Here is a 26,492-nt window from a genome sequence, read left to right as displayed (position 1 = left end):
TAGCAACATAAATTGTTACTTAGTTGCTAATTCATCCAGTTTTGAGAGAGTTTTTGGAGTTCTTAAATCTGCTTGGGTTTTCACCACTTGGAATAATTTTGGTCTTGATTAATCTAAAAGTTTAGCCATTTCACTACTCAACCCTCACTCCTGGTAATTTATTAATACATGAAATAACATTGGTCCCAATATAGATCTTGGGTAGAGCCTACCTCTTGCTTCCCACCATAGTTAAAGCTGCCCTTTTTTCTCCATTATGAGCCACCCTTGCTTGCTGTCTAGCTTCATAATTGGTTTTGTCTGTAAAGTTTGTCTTCAAGCTCATTGGACTGGTGGAAGGGACTTTCATTTCTCTGGCTCCTTGCCCTATTGCTGATACAATACAATTTAAGCCCTTTTAAGTAAACTCTGGGATTCCTAATTACTACATACAAAAAAGGAGATTAGGATGAAAGTTTATATTTAGCTGGGGTTAAACATTTCTTTAGATACTACACTGTTTCATCACTTGTTACACAATGGAGTCTCTCTTTTTCCTTGGAAGGAAAGTGTGTTAGTTAATGAATAATTCTTTGAATGGACCATTGATGATAGTTGTATCCCAGTGCTGGCAGGCAAAGATTAATATTTAACTAAAGCTAAATCACAGTGTTTCTTTCTTTTAGATTATAACCTATGCAAACATGATATGAATGCCAGTCACAAAGGATAGCTGGCATAATTCTTCATTTCATTTTTACTGTAGATTGCATATGAACTAAGCCCATCTTTTTTTTAATTAAACAGGTCAAGGTGAAGATGTTCTCAAAGGTTCTCAGATAACTTATGTAACAGGTGTAGAAGGAGAGGATGTCGTTTCTGCACAGGTTGCTACAGTGACTCAAACAGGACTGGGTCAGCAAGTGGCCCTTATTTCCCAAGATGGAACTCAGCATGTGAGTATTTTAGCATATTAATGCTATCCCTACAAAATGGCTTTCAAAAATGGAGGAGATGTTTCCATTTAGTCATCCCATTTGATTATGCTTACAAATATTAAAATCCCTATATAAAACTCAATTGGTATTATGTTGGTTCTATTTTAAAGCATCAGGCATACAACTTATTCTGACGTAGTAATATCGTAAGCACTAATTACTGACATTATTTGACAGAAAGCTAGAGTGAGTATCTCTAGTAGTTACAAGTTGCAGAAATAAATTTTGTCCCTACTTATTGACTTCTACCATTAGGACAGGCTCCAGTCAAACACGTAGGACTGAAGAAAAGGGGAGAAAACTATTGTTTTTGATGCAGCAGAAAATGCCCCAAGAATCTAGTTTCCATTTTTCCTCTTCTTTAACCTTTGGACAGTTTATGAGTGGGCAGAAGATATTAAGATTTATTTTAATTTTGTAATTAACATCTGACACGTTGAGCAAACAAATAAACGTGGGACCATTGTAATAGAAAAAACGTAGTATGGTCATTGAACAATATGATGTAGAGAGTTTAGTAAAGTTACTATGGAAGCTTAAATTCTTTTTTTTTTTTTAATGCTTTAACTTCTACTTAGCTTGTTTAAACTTGGTGGTGTTTATCTTCAATGCTACCTGGACAGGTTAACATGTTGCTTGCTAAAAATGCACAATACTGTATGATTAAGGTCTGTAACTCAAATGTAATTCTTTCCGTTTAATTCAACAATTATGTTTTATTTAAGGTTAACATATCTCAGGCTGACATGCAGGCCATTGGAAATACTATCACTATGGTAACACAAGATGGCACCACAATCACAGTCCCTGCCCATGATGCAGTTATTTCTTCTGCGGGAACACATTCCGTTGCAATGGTCACAGCAGAGGGCACTGAAGGACAGCAGGTAATATTGCTACTAAATATATGTAAGAATGTATTTGTATATATGAAAATTCTGCTAAGTATTAAGTACTCCGTGAAATGCTACTTAGCATTACATGGACAAACTTGAATGAACCCAAGCAAATAAGCATGCTCAGCCTCATTATAAGCCAACTTCATTAAACTAGCCAAAGTTCATTTTAAACCTGGATTCTTGGTTTGAACATAACACTAAGCCTGGATTGCATTAGTGAAACAAAACTCAGCAGAAGTCCACCTCCCAACCCTTAAGGTAGGGGGGTGGGGTGCAAGCCCAAGGCTTAACTGGAGCTTGTTCAGTTTGTCCATGTGTGATTAAATCATGCCACATATACAGGGGTTTTTAAACAATTATTCAGATAAGCCCGATCTACTTCTTAAAGAATATTAAGAATGAGAGGCACTTTGCAAGAGAGCATTTAAAGGAGTAATCATTTTTTATATTCCAATGTTTAGCAAATTTTGTATTTTTATTTCAAAGGTTGCCATTGTGGCTCAAGATTTAGCAGCATTCCATAGTGCTTCACCAGAAATTGGACATCAGCAACATGGGCATCATTTAGTAACTGCAGATTCTAGACCTGTTACATTGCTGGCAACATCCAATGGAACACAAATTGCAGTGCAGGTAAGTATGGAATAAACTTCAGATAGTTACTTTTAATACAGATTTATTTATTTTGTCCCTATGCTTTACAATCTACGGCAGAGGCGGGGAACATTTTTTGCATCATCCAGATCCTTATCAGGATTGGCCTTCCCAGCCAAATTTAACTGGTAGGTGGGGCTGCCCGCCTGTCAGTCACCTGATGTCACAATGAAATCATTGTGACGTCAGATGAATTAGCACTTTGAAGTCCCAGAATCAGGACTTCAAAGCACCACACTAAAATGGAGGGGGGGGGAATCTGTTTTAGCCTGGGGTTTCATTGCAACCCCCGCCCTGTTTTTCAGGGAGAGATTTACATTGAATCCTGCTGAGCTGATGAGCAGAGGTTAAAACCTGCTCAATTTAGCTGCATGCACTACTTCCCCACAGAAAACTAGCTCACACAGTATAGTTTTTTAAAAAAATATGTTTTTAATTTGCAGCAGAAAATGTATTTCAGTACAACATTTTGTTTATTTCAGCTTGGAGAGCAGCAATCTTTGGAAGAAGCCATTAGAATAGCTTCCAGAATACAACAAGGTGAAACACCAGGAATGGATGATTAACTCCTAATATGGCTAAAGGAACAATAGACTTATTTACATTTTATTTTCAATCAACAAAGGTCCATGCCAGCTGAAATCTATAAAAAGTTTGACATATTCTTGCTTACTAATACTCTGCACACATCTTATGCAAGAGTGAAGAACATTTCATGTGTATAATGTCTCTGTACATGAACCTTGGGAATATATGATGTCCACCTCTTAGACTCTTTCTCTGCCCAGGACAACAGAATTAGGATTTTATGTTAAATTTTCTTGCTTATACTTACATCAGATTTCAAACCAGATTACAGGGAAGCAGCAGCTACTATAAAAATACTGGGATGAGTTTTGAAGTCACTCAAAAACAATGAAGGCATTGCTGAAGATTTCATGAGGTTAAGCTGTAACAACAGTAATCATTTCAAAAATCATTTGGAAGTGGAACAATTTTAAATGTTTCTCACATACAGAAGAGTTCTGAATTTTGAGACCTTTGTAAATAATACATTTTGAAGTGTGTTTCATACACAATCTGAAGATTCATCTTCTTTAGCTTTCCCATCCCAACTCACAGATTGTAAATAAAGACTGTTCATGCTGGAAGTGCTAATTATAATACATTTGGATTGGATTATGTACAAAGAGAAGCTTTGTTGTTCAGTATTAAAGGGATGTAAATCTAATGTTTCTGCATTTTCCCCTATCATCATTATCCTGTTTACTAATTTTGAACTCAGTTCTCCAAATGTGGATCTATATATTGCCAAAATGGCACCATTCACACACAGGAGGAAGAGGTATCGGCAGGTTTATAAAAATATTTAAGGAATAAACCCTTTGGTGGTAAATAATCAAAACAGCTCAGTGAAGAAAGCATGCTCTGTGGCCACAGACTTCTGACTGATTATTGGGGAGTGAAACATAAAACAAGGATGGGAGGGATTATTATGGGAACAGCTGACTGGTAACCTGAACAGGAGCACTCTACACTGCAACATTTTTTTGCAGATCCCACTTGTTCTGTAAATCAAATTCCACTTACGATAGAAGTGTAACAAGATTATGTACTAACCTAATTAAAATAACAGCATGAAATAGTTCTTTCTTTACTGCCAGAATTAACTAGTCCAAACTTCTGTTTAAACTTTAAATGTGGTGTAAGTAAGATATAACAGCTGTGGTGGAGCAATTACTGGTTATGTACTACATTTTGCAAACAATTGCTTCTGGAGCAGGATATCCAAAGGTGCAAGCCCTTCTACCTCCTGCTGTCTTTCATAAGATGTGTATACTTTTCAAACCATCTGAGAATTAACTTACATGTCACTGATCAAGTACCTGATTGTGTGAGTTGCTCAGTCAATACACAAGATTAGTGGGCAGTTTAACTAGACAATGGCAGAGTAGGAAGGAAAGATCTATTGCTAGTTCCCTTAGGCAGCACACTTTGGGTCCACTTTGTTTAAAAAAGCCAAGTGTAAAAATGCACTAGCAGAATATTGGTGTAATAAAGCAGCAGGAATATCCCAAGAAGCAGGGAAGGACCAGATACAGGCTATGCCACTATATGCCTATTAGTGATATAATTTGCAAAGCAAAAGTTACTTTGGTGCCTTCCTCCCATGTAGTAATGTCACATGTTTAGTTTGGAATGAATTAGACTTCTCAGATTGTAGATATCCATTGCTGGGAGGCTTATTAAGGGCAACAAGCTGGACATACATAAAATTCACTGAAGGCAGAATAGTACATAAAGCTGCCTTATAAAAGCTCTATTAGCCCATGTAACCCAGTCCCAGTTCTGTGAACTCTGACAAGTAGCTGCTGTTCAGGGTCTCGGGCAGAGGTTTATCCCATCACCTACCTGATCCTTTTTAACTGGAGAGCCAAGAGATTGAACCTTGACATGTGCTGTATCACTGTTCTATGGTCCCTCCCCAAAAGAAATCCTTAATTTGGGTGGTGCCAGAGACCAAGATAAGAGCATAGTAGTATACAACTGACAACAGCCCCCCCCCCCAAAAAACCAGATTACTCCCAAAGGAATGTGACTGTTGTGGTTCTGGTTGTGTAAACATCACACTGCTGACTATGTGACAAGTGTTCTTTGGGGGTATGAATGTTCCAAAGAGATCTCTGCCTCTACAATAATAATTTAGGGCAAGGAGATACAAATGGGACTCTCTAGAGCATGGAGTAATCTAGACTTCTCTTGTTACAGTTCTGCTGAGAAGAAATATGTGAGTAGTCAATGAAGATTACTTACGTTATCTGATTTTTCTAGGTTCCTTACAAAGTCCTCTAGGATCTGTGTAATGTTTATATGGGAAAGCACTATAATCAATATAGTGCTGAGAAAGAAGTCAAAAGATTATAACCATAGCCTTTGTTATCGTTAAAGGTCAGCATTCCCTCCTGTTGGGAGAATATCAATATTGACTTTGTAAGATTATGGGCTGTTGCACATGAACACGCACCCACAGGAGCAAATACTAAATTTTAAGAGACAATTTTGCCAGTGGTGAGGATGTCAGGGATTGAAGGCTGTGATGTCTGAGAAAAATAAAAATAATCTTTAAGCAGCAAAATGGAACACTACAGCTGCAGTCATATATTCTTACCTGTAATAAGGCAAATTGAATTCAATAGGATTGTCTTGCTGAGTAAAGGCAGAGAATTTGCTGTAAGTAGTTTACAGTGCAATCCTATTCATATCTGGGAAAAGTGTTGAATTTACAACTTGGTGGTATTTAAAATATACCTGTATTTAGTAATTTTTATTATCTTTTGTTGTTGCGTAAGCAGGAAAAACACTGACTAATGAAAGAAGAAAGAGGGTATTTTCCTTTATTTTGTCATGTATCTGGACAGATTGACCAAATTAATATCCATGTATTGCTGTCTGTGATAAGTCATACTGTACATTCAAAGGTGAATGCAGCTGTCAAGTTACTAGTCCACTGATGTACTTTCCAGAGCTGCAAGACAAGTCTGACTCTAGAGCTTTCATAATGGCCAACATTATTTCCATCTGGCATGTCTAAGGCAGCAGGAGTATAGTTCTACAGTATGTGGATATTTGTAAACTGAGTTAAATGCAAATCTGATGAGAGGACTGTCATCAGGCAGTTCCATACCACACGTACCAAAAAACCTACACCTATCTGCCTTTCAGCATCAGTACATTGAATGCCTACTGTCGTGGTTTTGCTGCATAACAATCCAGAGCAAACCTCAACGTTAGTTAGCAGAGTAAGCACAATGCAGGATTCCAAAAAATAAACCATACACAACCAACCAGCTTCATCCAGTAATTATTTACTGAAGGTAAATAGCATAACAGTCACAAATCCAACTCTTCAGGATTGGCATAGTCATTAATAATCCAGTTGCAGCAAAACCTTAACTTAAACTTAACAATAAGACTAAAAACTTAGGCACTTCAGCATACTATGTACAGATCACCACACAGGAACAAAGTAGAGAGAACCAAGAAGGAAAGAGAAAGTCAAACCAGCCTCCTTCAGGCCTATTATTATAGGAAGCATGACCTTGGGAGAAAGAGATAAAAGGACTAGTTTGAATCAACTTGACTCAGCTTCTCTGAAGGAATAACCCAAACATTAGGAACCTTTTGCTTACCAGGCAGAAGAGAAACTTGACTTGTCAGCTAGAAACCTCCAGCTTCTATCACAGAGAGAAAGTTTCAGAACCTTATTGAATCAACGGAATAGAACTCTGCACTTTAAACCAATACTTTCTGTACTTAAAAAATGCAACCCATGACACCTACATGTTATTTCTAGTCTAATCTGAGAGCCATCCCATAGATCCTGAACACTAACTTTTGCTGGATCAGTAACAATTTTAACTCCAGTCTAGGGGGGGGGGGTCTGTTTAAATATCTGCCAATGTATCTTTCCAGCAGTGTTGCACTGAATATATGTTTGTCTGAACACCTTATTGCAACCATTTGTAGAGGACAAAGGTAGAGCTTGGCAAGGTGAGTAGGCATATTGGATTGCCTGGTGTAGTAGGAGACTCAGAAGAAACCAAGGTCTCTTGACCAAACTGAGCTATAATTGCAAATACTGCAAAGCTGTATTGAATTTGCAGTGTAACAAACATTGTCCCCAAATAGCAGGTAGAGTGTAAAAACTTGCATCTCACTCAGTTATGCCTGATAAATGACTTCCCAAAGAGCAGGACTGGTTCAGAGGATAAAGTTTGTGTGGCATAGGCATCAAATTGAAATTGCCTACCCAAGAGATGCTACATCTTCCTTGCTTCTTTAATGGTTAGGAGGAAGGCCACTAGTGTTTTTAGATGTATGAAACCCAGTGCTTTCCAAACCAGGAGTGACACCAAGAGTGGAATTCACAGTAAAATGCTGACAAATTTTAATGATGGTTGTTGTTTTTTTAATCTGCAGATTGCTGCAGAAATGTGGAGAACTTAATTTAAGATGGAAGGAATGAGAAATTGAAAGAACAAAAAATGTCAGATTCTTCCATTCCTAGTCCTGGATGTTTTTCCAGACTAAAGGTCCTAAATGCATCGTTACAGTTTCCTCAAGTTAGGAGAGTAGTTGTTGGATACACAACATTGCTGAAATGATTAGCTTTGGTTAAATAAAAGGCAGGTGCAAACATTGCTATCAATTCAGCAAAGACTGACCAGGATAACGAACAGATAATTAAGAGCACCAAGGTCAAATTAGCCCATGAGAGCTTATCAGTCATAACATTACTTGTATCTATCTGTAATGTTTAGTGTAATGTGCCCTTTTTTGTTTGTTCACAATCTGTTTGTGAAACAAGGTTGGTTAGTGCTCCAAGCAGAATGTTACATTTGAAATGGCACAATCACCAAATACCCACCAATCACATTTGTGAGCTGCATTCATACTCTCACCACAACCGGAGCTCCTCAACATTTCACCTCACACTCAAAAGCCAGGTTAACTCACATCCCTCACTCACTGCCAGCTCTCCATCCAGTCTCCCACCTATTTTAATATACCGGTAAGCAAGTTGATGTTTCTTATAGATGAAGCCTACAAAATATGAACAGCCCAAAACCATTATGTGCAGGTGCTGTCTTAAAATTATTCTTCTTCTTTGGCAATCACTCGTAGCTAAGTAAGATTGTCTTCCATAAACAAATAGTGCAGTACCTACTGATAGAGACATTAGAAAGGATCAAAAAGAGGGCAGAACAATTATTACACTGTGCATGTATTGGCTTTCTATAAAGCCACAATGCATATATACTTGGAGCAAGCCTGTATTGAACTCTATGGGACTTATGCCTGAGGAAGCATGTGTAGGCTGCACATCATTCCTATATATTGGTTGAGAACAAGGAGTCAAGAAGGCAACAGACTTTTGCCAGTGTTTGTCCACAGACAGCTTTCCAGGTCTTGCGCCCAGCATGACTAAACTGCTTCTGGCGCAACAGAACACCATGACAGAAGCATGGAAACGGCATTTACCTTACCGCTGCAGCAGTACCTATTTATCTACTTGCACCAGTGTGCTTTCGAACTGCTAGGTTGGCAGAAGCTGGGACAGAGCAATGGGAGCTCACCCAGTCGCACAGATTCAAACTGCCAACCTAATCAGCAAATCCAAGAGGCTCAGTGGTTTAGACTACACCACCACCCGCTTTTAAATCTCATGTTTCCGACAAGGTTAACATGATAATTATAGTTGTTTCCTACCATATAAACAACCCTGTGAGGCTGTTTAGGCTGAGAGATGGTAACTTGTCACAAGGTGACCATGTTTCCTGGCTGAATGGGGATTTCAACCGTGGTCCTTGTGTGATTATAAAATACTTTGTGGCTGTGCGTTGGGGCCTACTCTCTGCTAAATGTGCCTAGGGCTGAAGCCCAAGATGCTGAAGTGTGATTCAGTGGTAGGAGCAGGGCTTTTTTCAGTCAAAACTCAGTTTGGGCACCTCTCAGGCGGGTGCCATTGCTATTATAAGAGAACAAGAGAGGTGTTCGTGGCGAGTTCCACCATTTATAGAAAAATAGCAGTAGGTACGAGGCATATACATTAGGTGTCTAATTATTCAGCTGGGATTGCAGCAAGGGTGAGGTGCTCCTTTTGGAAATTAGCCATGTTTAGATTTAAACCCATTTGGGCGTGTCTTTGGAGAAGACACCGGAGTCATCAAAAGACAGTGTTGCAAGTACCGGTAGTTTCTCTTTCCCTCTCTTTAACGTGTCCTGAAAGATGACACGCTTGATGAAATTCACACTCAAATGCCCTGCTCCTTTTCGAAGAAAAGCCAGTCTCCTTTTTATTTCTTCCTCCTCAAAGGCCATCTTTCTGTACCGCAACCACCACCACCCTGCTGCTGGGAGAGAGAGGCGGCTCTGCTCCTCCCTTCACAGTGGAAGTGTTTGGCCGCAGGGAATTCTTGTCTGCGCAGGCCGGGCGATGCTCCTGCTTCTCTTGGTGGCTGCGAGTTGTTTCCTTTTAACTGGGGAAGCCATTTAAAAATCCCAGCGCGTACGCTCGCCTCTGAGGGGAACCTCCTTCGGAGGATACATGTACCAGGGGGCCTCTGGAATCTAATGTAACCACAGCTAACCCGCGGCCCCCCCCCGAATATTTTTAACTGTTGGCGCCAGCAATTTTGCTTTTACTGATGCAAAGTTGCCCAGAGGGCCTTGAATGAGCTTTGCGGTGAGCGAGGCTGCGACGCCCGGAGAAAGCTAGCCTCTTTATCCCACACGGTGCTTCCTCTTTGGGTACACAAGCAGATAATTTTGAAGAGCAGCAGACGATTGAGCCACATGTTATTCAGACCCGGCGAAGCTGCGGCCAAACCGATTTAGACCGGGCCGCGCGCCGCTTCTCGCATTGGAGGTGTCCCCTGGCTAGAATTGCAGCCTTTAAACTGTCAGGATGATTTATAGATCACAGCCTCGGGCTCACTGCTAAACCAGTTTATCAGGCCGTGGGTAAAAGGGACCCTCCAGCGGGTGGCTGTTGCTGACACACAGTTACATCAGCAGCAAGCCAGTTTCGGCCAAATGCAGACGGCGAGAATTGCAGAGTCAGAGTGAGTCACGTCGCGCACGGGCCGGCGCTGCTGCCCCTCCTGACTCCATCCCCACCCTGGGGAAGCCCCCTTGCTGCCCCTCCTCCTCCTCCTCTGGACTTGCACGAGCTCCAGTTCAAACGCTGGCCCTGCTGCACGCGCAGCTAACGTCCCCCCAGAGCTCGAGCCGCTGCAGAATAAGAACGGTATTAGAATACGCCCGCCCCTCCTGCTCCCAACCCCGAATTCGCGCCAAATTGCCGTCTGACGCCACCACGCACAGCCCCGCCTCCCGCCTCCCATGTTTTCAAACGAAGGGGGCGTGCGTGATTGGCTGGCGTGACCTGGCACGTGACTAACGGTCGCGGGAAAGCCGCGGAGTCCGAACGGGCGAGTGTGCTGCTGCTGTGGCAAGAGCCCGAGCTTCGTGGAGGAGCGCGCAGGCGAGGCACGGGTCGCGCGTCGTGTGAACGGGCATTTCAGCGCAGGGAGGAGGAGGGAGGCGTGGTTTACTCCTGTCAGCGTCCCGTCTGAACAAGGGAAGGCCTCCCGCGGATCTCGGCCATGAGTTTCCTGAGTCTGCAGCCGCAACAGCAGCCGGTCGCGGGGCCGCGGCGCCTGGCGGCGCGTCGGGCAGCGGCCCCGATCCGGCAGAAGCTGCTTTTTTCGGGCGGCGGGAGCGACTGCGAGGAGGAAGAGGAGGAGGAGGAAGACTGCTACGAAGAGGAGGAGGAGGAGGAAGGCGGCAGCGGCAACAGCACCGGGGAAGACTCGGCTTTCCAGGAGGCCGACTCCCCGCTTTCCGTGAGCCATACCCCGGCTCGGCGCAGGGAGCCGCCGCCGCCGCGCTCGCCCGAGGAGGTGGCGATGGAACTGGCGCCTCCCGCGCTGCCGGGCGACGAGGGAGACTCGTGGGAAGAGGAGGGCTTCGGCTCCTCGTCCCCCGTGAAATCGCCCGGAGCCTACTTCATGGCTGGCTCGCCGCCGCTGAAAGGACCCCGGCGCTGCTGCGGCCGACCGTCGCCGCCGCGCTCCCGGGTGCTGCCGTGCCGGGGCCACCAGGGTCCCGTTTCTGCGCTGCCCGAGTATCCCGACACCCCGCCCCACAAGACTTTCCGCAAACTGCGCCTCTTCGACACCCCGCACACGCCGAAGGTGAGAGGAGGGGGAAGGACGGGCGGAGGACAATTGCAGGGGGGGGGGGTCCGGAGGCTCAGTGGCGAGTGCGGGGCTTTGGGGGGGGGGGAGAGGCTAGCCTGCCCCACCGGCGTGTCGGCTCTGCCGGGGAGTTTCCATTCAGTCGCTGCCGCCGCTTGGCTCGCTTCCGTCTGAGCACGTGGGCGCTCGATAGATCTCCGGGCGGCTCCCTTGGCCGACCACCCCGCGTAGTATGTACTCCGTGAAACAGGCGTTAGAGGCTGCCTCGCTTTTTTATTTTCTGAAGCTTGTTGCAGACCGTTTTGGGTTGATCAGAGCAAAAATGTTATTTTCGGGGGAAAGGGAAGACAATGCAACTAGCGGTGCTCTGAGGAATAGGTGCCACGCCCCTTTCGCCTTTGTCGGTCCCCCCCCCCCCCCCGAACTGGCAACTTAGAGAGAAGTGAATCCGTATGGTCCGCCCATGCAGCCTTTTCGCTCGTTTAAAATTAAGAGCTGCCATCAGACCGTTCTCCAAAACATGTTGAAAGTTGTAATGAGAGACTGTTGGCAAATGCAAACCATACTTGGCAGGTGAAGGCCAGTGCTTTGAAAGTGTGGTGTGCCCCCATGAAATTTCAGCGGCTGCCTTGGTATCTAGGTATATACCAAATGCAGCTGGTGAAGCAGGTTATCGTCAATAAACAGAGGCAAGATGTTGGTGTATCTGTGTATTTTCCCCTTTTTTGCACTGTTTACATGTGGATTGCCCTTTTAACAGCAGCCAGCATTGTAAAGTGCAGAATACTCCCAACTAAACAATGGCTGCTGCTTGATTTCATTGGTTGGAGAGCCTTTTAAACATAAATTCCATTCAGCTACACTTCATAAGTTGGTGCCAAATACTTGAATAATTTTTTCCAGTTCCAAGCCTGTACATTGTGCTTATTACATAACAAGCTAGCTTGCCTGTTACAGAAATATTGGCAACTTTGGTAAGCCCTGCCCACAGATTGTCCGTTAAGATTATGTAACTGAACTACAAATTGTGCCTAAAATAGTTTTTACCCACCTTGCAAGATGCAGGGCCAGTTTGCCGCAGCTGTTTGTTCCCCCACAAGAAAGCTACTCTGGACACTTCTGAGCCCTGAGACTGTCCTTCCAGTTTGCTTAGTGAAATTGAAATGTTTACATTCAGAAGAGCAGTTTAAAAACACTCCCCTTTATATCATGAAATCAAACTGCTTTTGTAACAGTTGAGAGAGGGAAGAAAACTTTTTCACTAGTTTTTTTTAAACTCCAGCTTTAAATTTTAAACGTTTTCATGGAATGTAATAATATATAATAATAAATATTATTATTATACCATTATTGTCCATGTAAAAGAATCTTGAGAGGAATAGAAGTATTGGATAACTGAATGAATTGGAAGGCCATCTGCTTGTTTTACTGATACATGCATACATTTTGTTAAATGTTGTCTCATAACTGTCTTTGTTATAGTGGGTGAATTGTAGGCCAGTGAGTTCTCTGTTCAAATCTTTGCCTCAAGTATGAAGCTCACCTGATGCCTTTGGGCAAGCTACTCAACTGAATTACTGTGAAGATAAAGTGAGACAATGTTTTGCATTGAACTAATTTGAGTATAATATATACAGCGAGGCATATAAATAGAAAAAACATAATACTGTACATGTGTACTTGGAAGTGCGTTCCAGTAACTTAACTATTCCCTGGTAAATGGCCATAGAATTGCAGCTTCAGTGACTAAGCTTCTTGAATAAAAGGATGGAATAGTAATATAATAAGTAAAAAAGAGAGTGCTATATAGCACTTTGCCAGATAAACTTGCAGGATGTTCACATCCATGACCTGGGCATGGCGACAAATTTCTTAGTTGCTTCCAGTTTAAGTTATTGCACTGTGCTCTACACAGTGCTTTCTTTGCTCTTGACATTTAAATTGATCCATAATGAGAAGTAAGGATGCTACTAAGTTCTCATGCATGCTTATCTTAAAACAGCTGCAGTTGTTTTCAGTCCATTTCTACACACAATTCAAAGTGTTGGTAATTAAGTTGTTGTGGTCCAGGGATTTTGGTTGGCGGTGGTGTTGAATACCTGTTGTTATCTCTGCAGTGGAGTCTCTGTCTTCCGCTTCATAGAGCTCTTGAATCAGTATGAAAGAGGAGCTTTTTAGCCACTGAGGAGGAGTCTCCTCACCCTTTGTGCTGATTGGAGCCATAGGGAAAGAAAGGAGGTGAGTCAGCCACTGAGGATCGGCTCCTAGGTCACTCTGGAGAAGAACACCAATGAGTTGGAATTGTTCTGTATGCTCCAGAGCTAAGCACTGAGGAACACTGAAAACACAAGGGGCTTCTGTTTCAAGAGAAATGTGTGCAAGGTCTGTTACATACAATGGAATGTCATGGGAAAAACAACTTAAGTTGCTCCAAAAGAAGATATTAGAGCACTCAAATTAGTTGCCCCTGCATTGCAGGGGCTGGACTAGATGCTCCACAGGGTCCCTTCCAACTCTACAATGCTATGATTCTAAGTTTAAAACCCTAAATGGTGCAGCCCATGGAACACAGGGCTTTTCCCTTCTGTGCCATTATGTTTATTCCCTAAGATCATGGAGAGGTTATTATTCATGTTTTGGTGTCTGGTTGGGATGTAGGAGATGATTGGGTTTTTGGTAAGATTTTTTTTAAAAAAAGAAACTTCGTAAAATTGCTCTTGAGTGTTGCCAATCAATGCACTGGATGAGCAGAATGCCAGTATTGTAGATAAATAAAATTTCATACGTGAAGCTGAATTTATTGTGTCTCCAAAAATATTTTGGCTTTGAGGGAATCTGGGTTTTCTAACTTTAGAATCAGGATGCAAGTAAGTAGTAATTGTCTTAGCAGCATGGGGTGGAACCAGGGAGCCACCCTCCTGCCACCACCATTGCTGCTGCCTATCATTGACTCCCAGTTTGTTTCTGGGATTAATTCAAGGTGGTCACACACATATTTAAAGTGCTTAAAGCCCTAAACAATTTAGGCCCCAAATATTTGAAAGGCTGCTTCCTTTCCTACACACCACCTTGGAGGAAGCCCTTCTGGTAGTTCTGCTGTCCTCAGAAGTTTGTATTTGTTTGTTTGTGTATATCGGGGGGGGGGGATGAAGATGGCCTTGGAGAGGGCATTCTCTGTGGCAGCCCCTAAATTGTGGAATTCCCTCCCTGCAGTGGTACATCTGGCACCTTCACACTACAGCTTTGGGCGCAGGCTGAAGATGCACTTCTTAGGCATTTGACACATGAAAAATGTGTTTTTAGCAACCACCATATTCTTGTGACTATTTGTTTTAACAGTTTTTAATTCTGAATTTTTAATTTTAGCCCATCCTAGGACTGTCTGGTGAAGGGAGTGTCATAATTTATTGATAATAGATGGGATAAAGTGATAGCAAGGTTGAGGCCTAAACTGACACTCCCACTGATGTGCCCATGAGGCCCTGACATCCCTGCTACTAAGCCCAGTCCAAGTAATCAGTGGCAGTACTAGTGTTTGGAGGGGATATTGACCTCACCACACATGCTACTATGGGCTAGCTGAAGAGCCAACTCTGTATATATGGCATGAAAACTTTGGATCTAACCGATTAATGTTATGTTCTCTTGGTTATGTTTGAGAGTGAAGGGAAGTTCTATTACAATGACTAAATTGGTTACCACCTTCTCTCCTTTGAAGGAGCTGGTATTTCTTTGTTTATTAGATTTAACTGCATGGTAGATGGGATTACACTTTCTGGTTAATAATACAATATGAACTTGGCAGTGAATAACTATATAATTTTCATCCCCATTTTATTTTAAGTAGCCTCTGTGCCAGGTATATCCAAAGTCTGTTTTGGGGGCCTAATCTGGCCCACTGGTCAGTTTAATTCAGTTTATTTTCTGGGGTAAAACCCTGAAAAAGCTCAACAAGATCAACCATAAAAAAAGCTCAAAAACTCAAAATCCTAAAAAATGCTCAACAACTTCAATCCTCAAAAAAGGTCAATACAGTCATACCTCGGGTTACAGACGCTCTTCAGGTTGCGTTTTTTTCGCGTTACGGACCCACCAAAACCTGGAAGTACCAGAACAGGCTTCTTCTGGGTTTCAGTGGTCGTGCATGCGCAGAAGCGCTAAATTGCACTATGCACAGAAGCGCTGAATCACAACCCGCGCATGCGCAGATGTGCCGCTGCAGGTTGCGAACGCTTCGGGTTACGTTCGTAACCCCGAGTGTCCACTGTAACTTTGGTCAGCCCTCACGGCCCTTCACTTCATCAAATCTGGTCCTCTTTGAAAAAAGTTTGGACACCACTGCTCTATGAGCACTATGCATATTATATTTCAAATACATCTTACAGAGAGCACAGTTTTCTTATGTATTACTATTATTTTAAAATGCTATACTGCTAATTTCTATTGGTGATTCTTTTTCACCCTCAACCAGACAAAAAGAAGTATGTTTTCACAATTTCAGCAATGTTTAATATTTGCTGTTGCCAGTGTGGGCCTAAATGAAACCATTTATGTTCTGAGAACCTGGCTTTTATCAGAGTTTTGAAACTATATCAAAGCAACCGGTCAGTGGCCAAGTATAATACTGAAAGTTTGGTGATTGGTGGCACGGTGGCGGTTTATTTGTATGTATGAGGGGGATTTGGGTCTGCTTTCTTTTGGTTTAGAATATGGCATGAGAGTCATAATGGATCAAAAAAATAAAAAGGTCAAGATACTTCAGTACTGTATTGCTGTATATGGTGTCAGTTGAGTTCTTCTGTTGCCTGTGGTTGAGCAAAAGTTGTAATAGCTTCCACAGTGTATGGCAAACTGTTGGCTCTGACTACAAACTGGAAAGAAAAGTCATCTCTTAGTTGTGTGATTTTTAGTAAACTTGAATGAGGTAAGAAGGATAAAGGACATCTACATCAACAGGACTCAGGTATGACTTTCTAGACTCCCATTTATTTATTGTCAAATTTACCAGTTCATTGATTAACGCTTGCAGTCCTAATAGTGGGTGGGTGGCACCACTTTGCTGTGGTTCCAGTCCTACTTGGGTGGACATTTCCAGGGGATGATGCTTGGGGAGTATTTTTCAGCCCCATGGAGCCTTCAGTGTATTTTCACATATATTTGGAACTACTAAGTGGGGTCCTCTAGAGCTTCGGAGTATGTTGTCAGCAATATGCTGATGACACACAGTTCTGTTCCTTTACATCTGCAGGTGTGGCAGTGGATGTGCTGGACCATTGTCTTGCCTCTGTAATGGACTAGATCAGATAAGACTGAGGAATTGTTAGTGGGCTGTCCTAAACAGGATGGATGGGAGGTTGCCTGCTCTTGATGGGGTTACACTCTCTCTGAGCGGCCGGGTACATAGCTTGGTACTTGTGGTTGCATTTCTGTGACTTGAGGCTCAGGTGGCCTTAGTGGTGTGAAGTGCCTTCCATCAGCTTTGACTGGTGGCTCAGCTGTGCCCCTACTTGCACAGGGATTGCCTAACTACTGCTGTCTATGCTCTTGTAATCTCTAGGTTAAATTACAGCAACACGTTGTACACAGAGCTCCCTCTGAAGATGGTTCAGAAACTTCAGCTGGTGCAGAATTCGGCAGCCAGGTTGCTTACTGGAGAAAGACAGTTTGAGCATATTATACCAATCCTGGCCCGACTGCACTGGCTGCCAATTAGTTTCTGGGCCCAATTTCAAGTGCTGGTTTTGACCTATAAAACCTTAAATGGCTCAGGACTGCAATACTTCAAGGACCACCTCTTTCCATATGAACCTACCCGAACCCTGAGGTCATCCTCTGAGGCCCTTATTGTGTGCCTCCATGAGAGGTCTTGAGGGTGGCAATACGAGAACGGGCCTTTTCTGCTGTTATTCCCTGCTTGTGGAATGCTCTCCCCAGGGAAGTTCACCTGGTGCCTTCATTATACACCTTCAGCTGCTAGGTGAAACATTCCTCTTCAATCAGGCCTTTGGCTGATTAACATCTGATGCTCTTTTAAATGTGTTGTGGGAGAGGAGATTATTAGTTTGTTCTTACTTTTTACTATGTGTTTTGTGGTTTTCATATTGTGATTTTATGTTGTGAACCACTCTGGGATCTACAGCTCAAAGGCAGTATACAGATTTTAATAATACTAATAGTTACTCCTAATTCTTTCACCTAGTTAGCAGATTTGATTAACATGGGTTGATATGTACATGTTCTTGACTGCAAGATGAAAGTAAGCATGGACAACTAGTCTTGCACATTGCTGTTATCTAAAAACTGTAGCAATTCCTTCTGTCAATAACTGGTCAAAGCCAACAATGTGTAGCTTACAGTGTTTTACTGGTTGGAGTTGTACATCTGTTCTGCTGATTTTAAGTAGACAACTTCAATGTATAACTAAGTGTGTAATGGCAAGAGCTGGACAGAAGCATCTTTAGTTAGCCTTCTATATTTAGGAGGTGATCAGGTCTTGCTCTTCATCCAGGTGAAGATTTTATGAACTAATAGTTGTATTATCTGATCAACACCTTGTGTTGCATTCTGTGGCATGCCTATAACACCAGCTGTGATTTAAAGAAAGGGTGGGAGAGAGATGTTTGTTTGCCAGAACTATTTTTCTCTTCTATTAACAAAGAAACTCTTGATTCAGAAATGCTGTTGATTTAAAGCGTTTCACACCAATTATTGCCTTGGATCCCAAGAAGTTCCACTAGAAGGGGATTGCCAGAAGATGACTCTTTCCTCCTTTGGCATCTCCCCAAACACTTCAGAAAGCTTCTGGGGGTGAGGGTGAGTTGTGGCTAAAAACAGAGGTCACTGAAAAGCTGGGTGGAGACAACTTCCATTTATGTCCATATCATTAGCTGAGAGAATGTGATAGTTTTTAGGTGTTGTTAGCATGCTTTAAATGATACTAATATGTTTTCTACTCTGGGCTCTTTTGGGAGGAACAACAAGATAAAAACTGATTAAACAATATGTCTAATAGAACTTAGGAAGCCTGCAGGTGAGGCGAGGTGTGTGTGTGTGTGTGTGTGTGTTTAGTTCTGCTTTGCTCATTGCTCTGATAACCAAAATCAGTTAGATTTTACATATGAAGCAATGAATAGGAAACCCATTTATGCCATAGTAATTTGCCATAGGGGAAGCACAAATGTTATATTTGGAAAGATTATTCATTCGTTTAAATTCCAAATAATAATTAACTTGTTAAGTCAACATGGAACAGAACTGTTAATTTACTCGTTTCCTTTATTTTTCAGAGTTTACTTTGTAGAGCTGAAGGAATGGGATCAAGTTCAGCTAAACTCCGAGGTGGCTCTCTCTTTATGAATGTTGGAAAACTAGTAAAACAGGAATCTGATGTGGGGCAAGCACCTCACGTGAACATTAATCCCTTCACTCCAGACTCTCTCTTCCTTCAGTCATCAGTTGGGCAGTGTCGTAGGAGAAAGAGAACACACTGGAATGAGTAAGTGTCTAGAGCTGGTCATTGATAGACTGCTTAAGAAATAAACTTTTGATAGCAATCCTGTCAATGAAGGGATTGTACTTAACTATCCTTATTTTCAAGTGAATAATTGGATATAGAATTAGGGAGGCTTTAAGAACACAAGTGGTTAAAATTGTACAGCAGAACTTGTAACATTGCCTAACATTGTGAGATATTAGTTTGTAAATCTTGAGGTGAAACTAGAGATTGCTAAACATGGGCTGCAAATATAGCTCTTTCTCTGCTGATGTTATATTCAGTTTCTTCATCTCCATTCTACACATTTAGTTGTTGCTACAGTGGGGCCCAGGGAAACATGGGTAAATTCTGACAGCTTCACCTTTAGCATGAGGTCTAATTTGAGCCTAAACGTAACCTTTTACGTACCTGTTCTGCTTCCCTTTTTTTAGGAGTCTGACTCCTAGCAGTCTCTCTTCCCTGCATTTGACACAAACACACATCTTACTGCGGTGAGATGTTGGCACGGCACAATATTAGTTGACATAATCTATTCAAACAATCGTTCTGTCACATCACCTCAATGCAGCACAGCTTCCCTCATGACTTTTTGTGCACCCACCCTCTTCTACATTGTCCCTACTATTGGCATGGGTGAAAAAAGATGTCTGGAAGTGGTCTGGTAGCTATGGCTTTGCACAGTTCATGAATTTGATTAAATTGCTTGGAAAGTAAAATGTAACTTATCGATGTAACTTATTGATGAAAGTGAAGGTTTCATAGCATTTATTTTACTTATTGTTTGTGTCACAGCTCCTATGGTGAAGATATGGAAGCAAGTGATGGAGAGCCTGAAGATGAAACTACGAGACCTGCCAAGGTAAATAAAAATAAAAAACAATCCCCATTTATTCCTAAGTAAGCATTTTTAAAGTTCCATTGAAATCCATAGGATTAACCTTTTAAGAAGCCCTTTTTCTCAAACTTGTTTGTCTCAATCCTTTTAGCGGATCAGCATAACAGAAAGTAATATGAAATCACGATATGCAACAGAATTTCATGAATTGGAAAAGATTGGATCTGGAGAATTTGGTTCAGTATTCAAATGTGTGAAAAGGCTTGATGGTTGCATCTATGCAATAAAGCGTTCTAAGAAACCCTTGGCTGGCTCAATTGATGAGTGAGTAAAAAATTAAATGTAAACTATCCTATGTCCTTGTATTTCACTCCTCTGCACATACTCATTTTTAAAATAATCCCATCAAGGCATGTAAGGATTTGTTCACGTATTGTCTTTGCAGCTACAATACTGAAATGTTTATAGTTGCAAAACTATCATTCATTCACCTGTACATAACAAACACAGCACCCCTATGCCATAGTTCATACCTCTTCCAACTCAAAAAACTTAACTGCTCTTGTAATGTGACCAGCATTCTATGCTTGCTTCCTTAAACCAGTTTCAAGCTTTATTTAATTTGTTTTAATACCACAGGCAAAATGCTCTTAGAGAAGTCTATGCTCATGCAGTTTTGGGACAGCATTCACATGTAGTCAGATATTTCTCTGCTTGGGCAGAAGATGATCATATGCTTATACAGAATGAGTATTGTAATGGTAAGTAAAGCTCCTATTGAATTTACCTTACTATGAATTCTGGTTATTAAGGGAACATAGTTGTAGTAAGATGCTAAACTTGTCTGGGAAAGGGGAGGGAGATCTGCTGACTTATTTGCCAACAAAGTCCTTTTTCTTTCAATGGAATTTAAGCATGTGTAATGGGGTACAGGATTGCAGCCATTGGCTTGGACCCAGCCAGGTATGTCTTACATGAGCAGAAAGGCATTTGTGCTTGTAGAAGACAACCTAGCAAATTTTCTTGATTGCTCCATCCTGCTGAAGCCCCCCATGCCCCATCACACACTGTTCTGGAGAGTCATTCACCTTTTAAGAACTGGCTTTTGTGGTGTGTGCAAGAGGCAGAAGTGGGGATTGGAGCCTAGTTTGTACAAGCAGTGCTCTGTTCATCTTAGTCTCTGAATCAGTAGCATTTTATATTAATGTCAAACACATGTGGTTACAGTTAGGATAAAGCAAGTAGAAGTAAAAGATCAGATGAATTTTAGACAATTTATGATACAACAAAATTCAAATAATTTGTGAGCTTCTTAAATAGGCAGGAAGTGAATGTTCTTACAAACATTTCAGCTGATTAACTAGACTTGCTTCCTGAGTCATAAATTGGGGATCTTCGTTCCAAGAAAAAATTCAATACCCAGTCTAGAATATTTCAGAACAAAAATATAAATAATCAGGTTTGCTTAATATGTGGTTGTACTTATATAGCTTTACTCGTGTATCTTTTTTAGAGTCTCTTTTCTTTTGTCTGTTATTGTCCCTTAACCCTAGACTAGACCTCTTGAACATGTGGCCCAGGGAATTGGATAGAACCCCTACAGCCTACTAGCTCCTTGACAATGCAGTGCCTTCCAGATGTTTTTGGGACTACAATTCCTGTCATCATTGGCCACAGTGGCTGGGGTTGATGGAATTTGTAACCCAACAACATCTGGAAGATACCATGTTGGCTATATGTGCCTTACATTATTGTTGCAAGAACTACATCTAGGTAATACATATTAAGTGCTTTGAGCACTTTAAAAGTGTTATACAAATGCTAAGTATTGTTAAACACAGCATGCATTGGCCTTAGAACCAAGGTAGCAATATGGTGCCCTCCAAATGTTGCAAGACTATAGCTCCCATCATTCTATACCATTAGATGTGCTGGCTGGGCCTGATGAGAGTCCAAAATGTCCTGAGGGCACCACCTTGGCTACCTCTGGCCTACAAGAAAATGAATTTTCTACTTTTACATTATTTAATTTTGCTTCTAGGTGGAAGTTTAGCTGATGCTATAAGCGAAAACTATAGAAGTATGCGCTATTTCAGTGAACCAGAATTAAAAGATTTGCTTCTACAAGTTGCCCGTGGTTTAAAGTATATCCATTCAATGTCCTTGGTGCACATGGATATAAAGCCCAGTAAGTATTCAGAGATCTGGTATTTCCTGCATTGAAAGTGTTTTTAGAGATGATTGAATATGTGGTAGTAAAATAACCAGTGAACCACACCTTAGTAACGGAAACTTTTTCATTCTGAATACAGAAAACAATGAAAGAAATCAGTTCTGAAACATACAGCTGGCCAACTGCTGTTCAGTTTATTTTGGATCTGTGTTTTTTTTGTTAGATTATGCTTGTTTGCTGGCTGTCCTGAAATTTGGCTTCTTTCCCAGAAGGCTGTTGGGTTAATTATTCAAAGAAGCCAGCAGATGGTGCAAATTCTGAAACTAGATTATATTTTGACGAATGTCTATTTTTATTCCTTGGCAGGTAATATCTTCATATCTAGGACTTCAATTCCAACTACTATATCTGAAGAAGGCGATGATGATGAATGGACATCTAGCAGGGTTGTTTTCAAAATAGGTAGGGGAGCATGGAGTTACATTTTCCTGTGCAACCTTTTATTTGTTTTTGCTTTTGAGAAAATAACCCTTCTTCCCATTCTTCTTTAATGTAGGTGACCTTGGTCATGTAACTAGAATATCTAGTCCACAAGTAGAAGAAGGAGATAGTCGTTTCCTGGCCAATGAAGTTTTACAAGAGGTAAACAGTGTTTTGCTAATGGGAGTTAAATAATTAATTGTATCTTACTGATGACTAGGGTTTGGGTCCTCTGATTATGAATGGAAGGATCCTCCCTTCATTGAAGGAGAGTTACATTCACAGGAGGGCCCCTTCTGAAAGCAGAACTCTTTATTAATAGTCACTTCTTTCCAGCAAGGTGAACGCATAGTGACTTAAACGAACATAGTAAAAGCATGAACAAAGTGAAAACTTAGGATCTATGCCTTGATATATTGTTCTGGTGGGATTTTGTAAACTTTTATTTCCTTTGCAGAACTACAATTACTTGCCAAAAGCAGATATTTTTGCTCTTGCATTAACTGTGGTGTGTGCTGCTGGTGCCGAACCACTGCCAGCCAATGGGGATCACTGGCATGAAATTCGACAAGGAAAACTTCCTAGAATTCCACAAGTCCTTTGTCAAGAGCTATTAGAGTTACTGAAGGTAAGAAGGTGATCTGTGTTCCTGGCATCATGCTACATGTTCTTTAAGGGAAGGGTGGTCAGCCTTAATTTTCACCTCTTTCCTCTTTCAGCTTATGATAAACCCTGATCCAGAGAAAAGACCCTCAGCAGTAGCTCTAGTCAAGCATTCTGCATTGTTATCTACTGCCAGAAAAAGTGCTGAGCAACTACGAATAGAATTGAATGCTGAAAAATTCAAAAACTCTTTGTTGCAGAAGTAAGTTGAATCCATACTGTGGCAACTTCAGTGTCAGAAATCTAGGAAATAATATTAAGAGCCAAGTGGCAGAAGACTCTGTTCCTTGTTACAAAAAAGAAAACCTAGACTTTATTATGTAACCTCTTAATTTAACTCCAGACATAAGCAACAAAATAAAACATTTTGCAACTTCTCTTGAAGCACATTGAACGTAGCACCAGTGATTTGAAGTACAGCAGACACCATATTTTTTGCTTTAGGTATTGTTTAACAAGATACCAACACTGAATGGAACCTGCTTGAAACTCTGGTTCTTACAGTGTTTACTTTGATTTGGTAAAGACTGCTTCTAAGTACTCGGGGGCAGGGGGGAAGGAAACAGGTTCATATAGTAACATCTACCATGGGGAGAGCTTTGTGTTCCCAAGGAGGAGAAAGTATGTACATCTCTGAATGGGAAGGATATGTGCAAATTCTCCCTTTGTATGAGACCATGCAAAGTGTTCAGATGATATGCAAGTCACATTAGCTATGTGGTCCCTAGTTTATTACTATACCAGAAAGGTGTGGTTCAGTGGTGCTGACGGAATACCTGTCTTGGCAAACGATTGCTGAAAACCTTTTTACTGGGTTTTTTGAAGGGGAGAACAGAGGTTTTTTTGACAGCATATTTGCCCTGAAAGCTTCAACTGGTGGACATTTTTAGTAACCCTAGTTGCAACTTCCTCGGCATTGTGTCCATATGTGTGTCCCTGTGCATCCACGCAGCAATAGTTGATGCAGTTACAAACTATTGGGTGACACCACGGTATTAATATTGAACTTGACCAGAATTAGTCTGTGAGGTGACAAAACATGCCAGTAACAAAAAGTGGACGTTATGAAGTTTGACGAGGACTAGGGGAACTTTATGTATTAAATACGCCTAATAAATACAGCTACTAGGTCTCAGCTTTTGGTTCTACAAAGTGGAGGTCAAAATGCAAGGTATTCTCTTCCCTCCCTTTAAAGGGAAAACACATAAGTATATTTACAGGATGGTGAAGAGAGCATAATATCAAATGTGTGCTCTCTCTTGAAACATTCTACCATTCAAGCAAAATCAGAGTTCAGGAAATGACTGTTACCTAGTTAACTTGGGGGAAAGGTACTAATGGAGGATGAGATTGCAGAGAAATGGAATGAATTCTTTGTATCTGCTTTCATTGTGAAAGATGTGATAGAGGTGGGGAGAAAGTGGATAGGAAGTAGTTTTCTCCCTCTTAATACTTGAACCCAGGGTCAGCAGATGAATTTTATATCAATAAAATATCAGAATTCCTTGCTCCAGCATGCATTTTAAGGTCGTGTTTGGTTTTATGATAATTTTTTTATGTACGCCACTTAGAAATGTGGGCACACTAGAATGGAAAGCTGGACTAGATAGGCCTTTGGTCTGATCCAGCAGTGCTGCTGCAGTGTATTCTTGTAGAAAGCTCTGTGTGATTCTGCTAATAGTGTTGGTAGACCAGAAAAAAAGTTACAATAAAATGTTTGCACCCTGAATTACTGTTCTTGTCTCTTTAGAATGATTTTGGATGAAAGTTATTTGGTGGCAAAATGACTTTTTTTCTATCTTCCAGGGAACTTAAGAAAGCACAAATGGCAAAAGCAGCAGCAGAAGAGCGAGCTCAAATTACAGATCGAATGACAACTAGATCTACAGCACAGACTAGAACAACTCGTCTTAATGGAAAGAAAATGAACCGTTCAGTTAGCCTGACAATATATTGAATTGGCCGTTCCAGAAAGCTTTCAAGAAGATTGTGGGATATTCCTGGACTAGTTTAGGAGAGGAAGAGGATTCTGTTTCTTTAAATCACTGTCATTGGTGTTATAAAGAAGTCTTTTACAATTTTAGTTTTGCCAAATGCAGTTAAATAACTGTAGGATCCAGGCTTCCTATGAGTGGCACTCTGCTCATTGAGGTCTCTCACCACAGGAAGGAGCAAATGTGATTTTTCACCAACCCTCCCTCCCTGCAGCTCCTGAAAATCTGCTTCAGAGGATATAGGGACCCTCCAGAAAATGGTGGGAGGTGGTGTGGGAGCTGTGGGTGGAATTGGAGAAAATTGCTACTTTTGTCCAGCAGAAGCCTCCAATGGGTATCAGGCTTTTCTGTGAATGGAAGAAACTCTTCTGTTGCAGAATGTCAAGTCTGGATCTGACCCTATGTGTCCTCCTGCTCCTTAAAGAAACCAGGACGCTAACTTTCAAGCCTTTTAGTTACACTGAATAGTATACCATCCGGAGTTAACCACTATAGTGGTTTGCTGCTTCTCATTCTTAATGCATTTCAGGGGAAAGATCTTTTCCTAGTAGTCTAATGGGCTTTTTTGAGTAAACTACTCTATTTGGAATGGAGGGAAAAAATGACATGGGGAGAGGCCAAAGGCCAACAGGCTGAACCATACCTGGTGTCAGGTAAACTATTGTGAATTTTACTTGTGTATTCAACTGGGAGCACTTTGTTAGGCATTGCGTAGACCACAGGAAAAAGCCTGTGGAAACATGCCATGTGAAACTGCTGCTATTTTTAGTTCGTATTTGCTGTAAAACTGTAGCATTAAAACAATCATTGTGTTAGTGGGCTTTTAAAAAAATTATGTGAAAAATATCAAAGCTGCCCTGCTGAAAGCAGCTTCATTCTCTGAAGCTAGTGTATTGTGTACAGAGTCAGTGCACCAATTTTATATTTGAATTACATTATTAGTGTAAATGTTTGTTTGTCATTCTTTCTAATAAAGTTCTCCAAAAGTTAATTCCTCCCCTTCACCTCATCTTCCCTTTATGTGTTAATATTTCAGTGTACCTGTTGGCATATTTTTAGAACTTGTACATAAGTATACTGTTACCATTTTCAAACTGAATGTATAAAAGTGTTATAGTGTACGATACTGAAAGCTGTAGTTTGAGACACCAGAAGCTCCAGCTAAAATCTATTTCAATTTTAGTTGCAAAATTAATATAATTGGCCCTCCTAATGATCTGTTCTGATATTGCCAAAATAGATGTTACCAATTACAGGCTTTTTGGCTTAAACCAACGTTTTCTATATGAATGTTTAACTTTGTTCTTAATTAGTATTGAATCAGATTATTAAAGTGACATTTTGAAATTAATATTGTCATGTTTTTGTCAGCCTTGAGTATCATATCCCATTAATGGTCTATAAATCTACCTGTGAAGAATATTTTTGTGTGCGCGCACACACACACACACACACACTGAGCTGGTCATTCCTGCTTGTTCATCTAAATCCTCATGTCTGTCTACGTTTGAGGCAATACAAGGGTGTAGTGCTTTCCAGTCTGTCAATAAATATGAGCTC

General features: G+C 41.2%; 2 protein-coding genes across 7 annotated transcripts in view; both read left to right on the top strand.

The window, feature by feature from the left end:
• Positions 1-3,761, top strand: part of ZNF143 (zinc finger protein 143) — a 28,472-nt gene extending 24,711 nt beyond the window's left edge. For all 6 annotated transcript variants that reach the window (XM_081013229.1, XM_081013234.1, XM_081013230.1 and 3 more), the window contains 4 exons: positions 787-935; positions 1,703-1,864; positions 2,363-2,509; positions 3,013-3,761. In XM_081013229.1, coding sequence (XP_080869355.1) covers positions 787-935; positions 1,703-1,864; positions 2,363-2,509; positions 3,013-3,096 — 542 coding nt within the window. In that variant the 3' untranslated portion in view covers positions 3,097-3,761. The remainder of the gene's footprint in view (positions 1-786; positions 936-1,702; positions 1,865-2,362; positions 2,510-3,012) is intronic.
• Positions 3,762-10,467: 6,706 nt separating this feature from the next.
• Positions 10,468-26,283, top strand: WEE1 (WEE1 G2 checkpoint kinase). Its single transcript, XM_081013215.1, has 11 exons — positions 10,468-11,289; positions 18,579-18,787; positions 19,580-19,646; positions 19,774-19,946; positions 20,262-20,383; positions 21,664-21,810; positions 22,162-22,257; positions 22,352-22,437; positions 22,733-22,903; positions 22,995-23,140; positions 24,745-26,283. The coding sequence occupies exons 1-11, from the start codon at positions 10,699-10,701 to the stop codon at positions 24,893-24,895; spliced, it is 1,959 nt and encodes a 652-aa protein (XP_080869341.1). The 5' UTR covers positions 10,468-10,698; the 3' UTR covers positions 24,896-26,283.
• Positions 26,284-26,492: the final 209 nt, after the last annotated feature.

The sequence above is a fragment of the Podarcis pityusensis genome (assembly GCF_964106645.2).
Source record: "Podarcis pityusensis genome assembly, chromosome: 1".
Classification (NCBI taxonomy): Eukaryota; Metazoa; Chordata; class Lepidosauria; order Squamata; family Lacertidae; genus Podarcis; species Podarcis pityusensis.
Note: the sequence above shows the minus strand (reverse complement) of the source record. Positions and strands in the feature narration are given on the sequence as shown.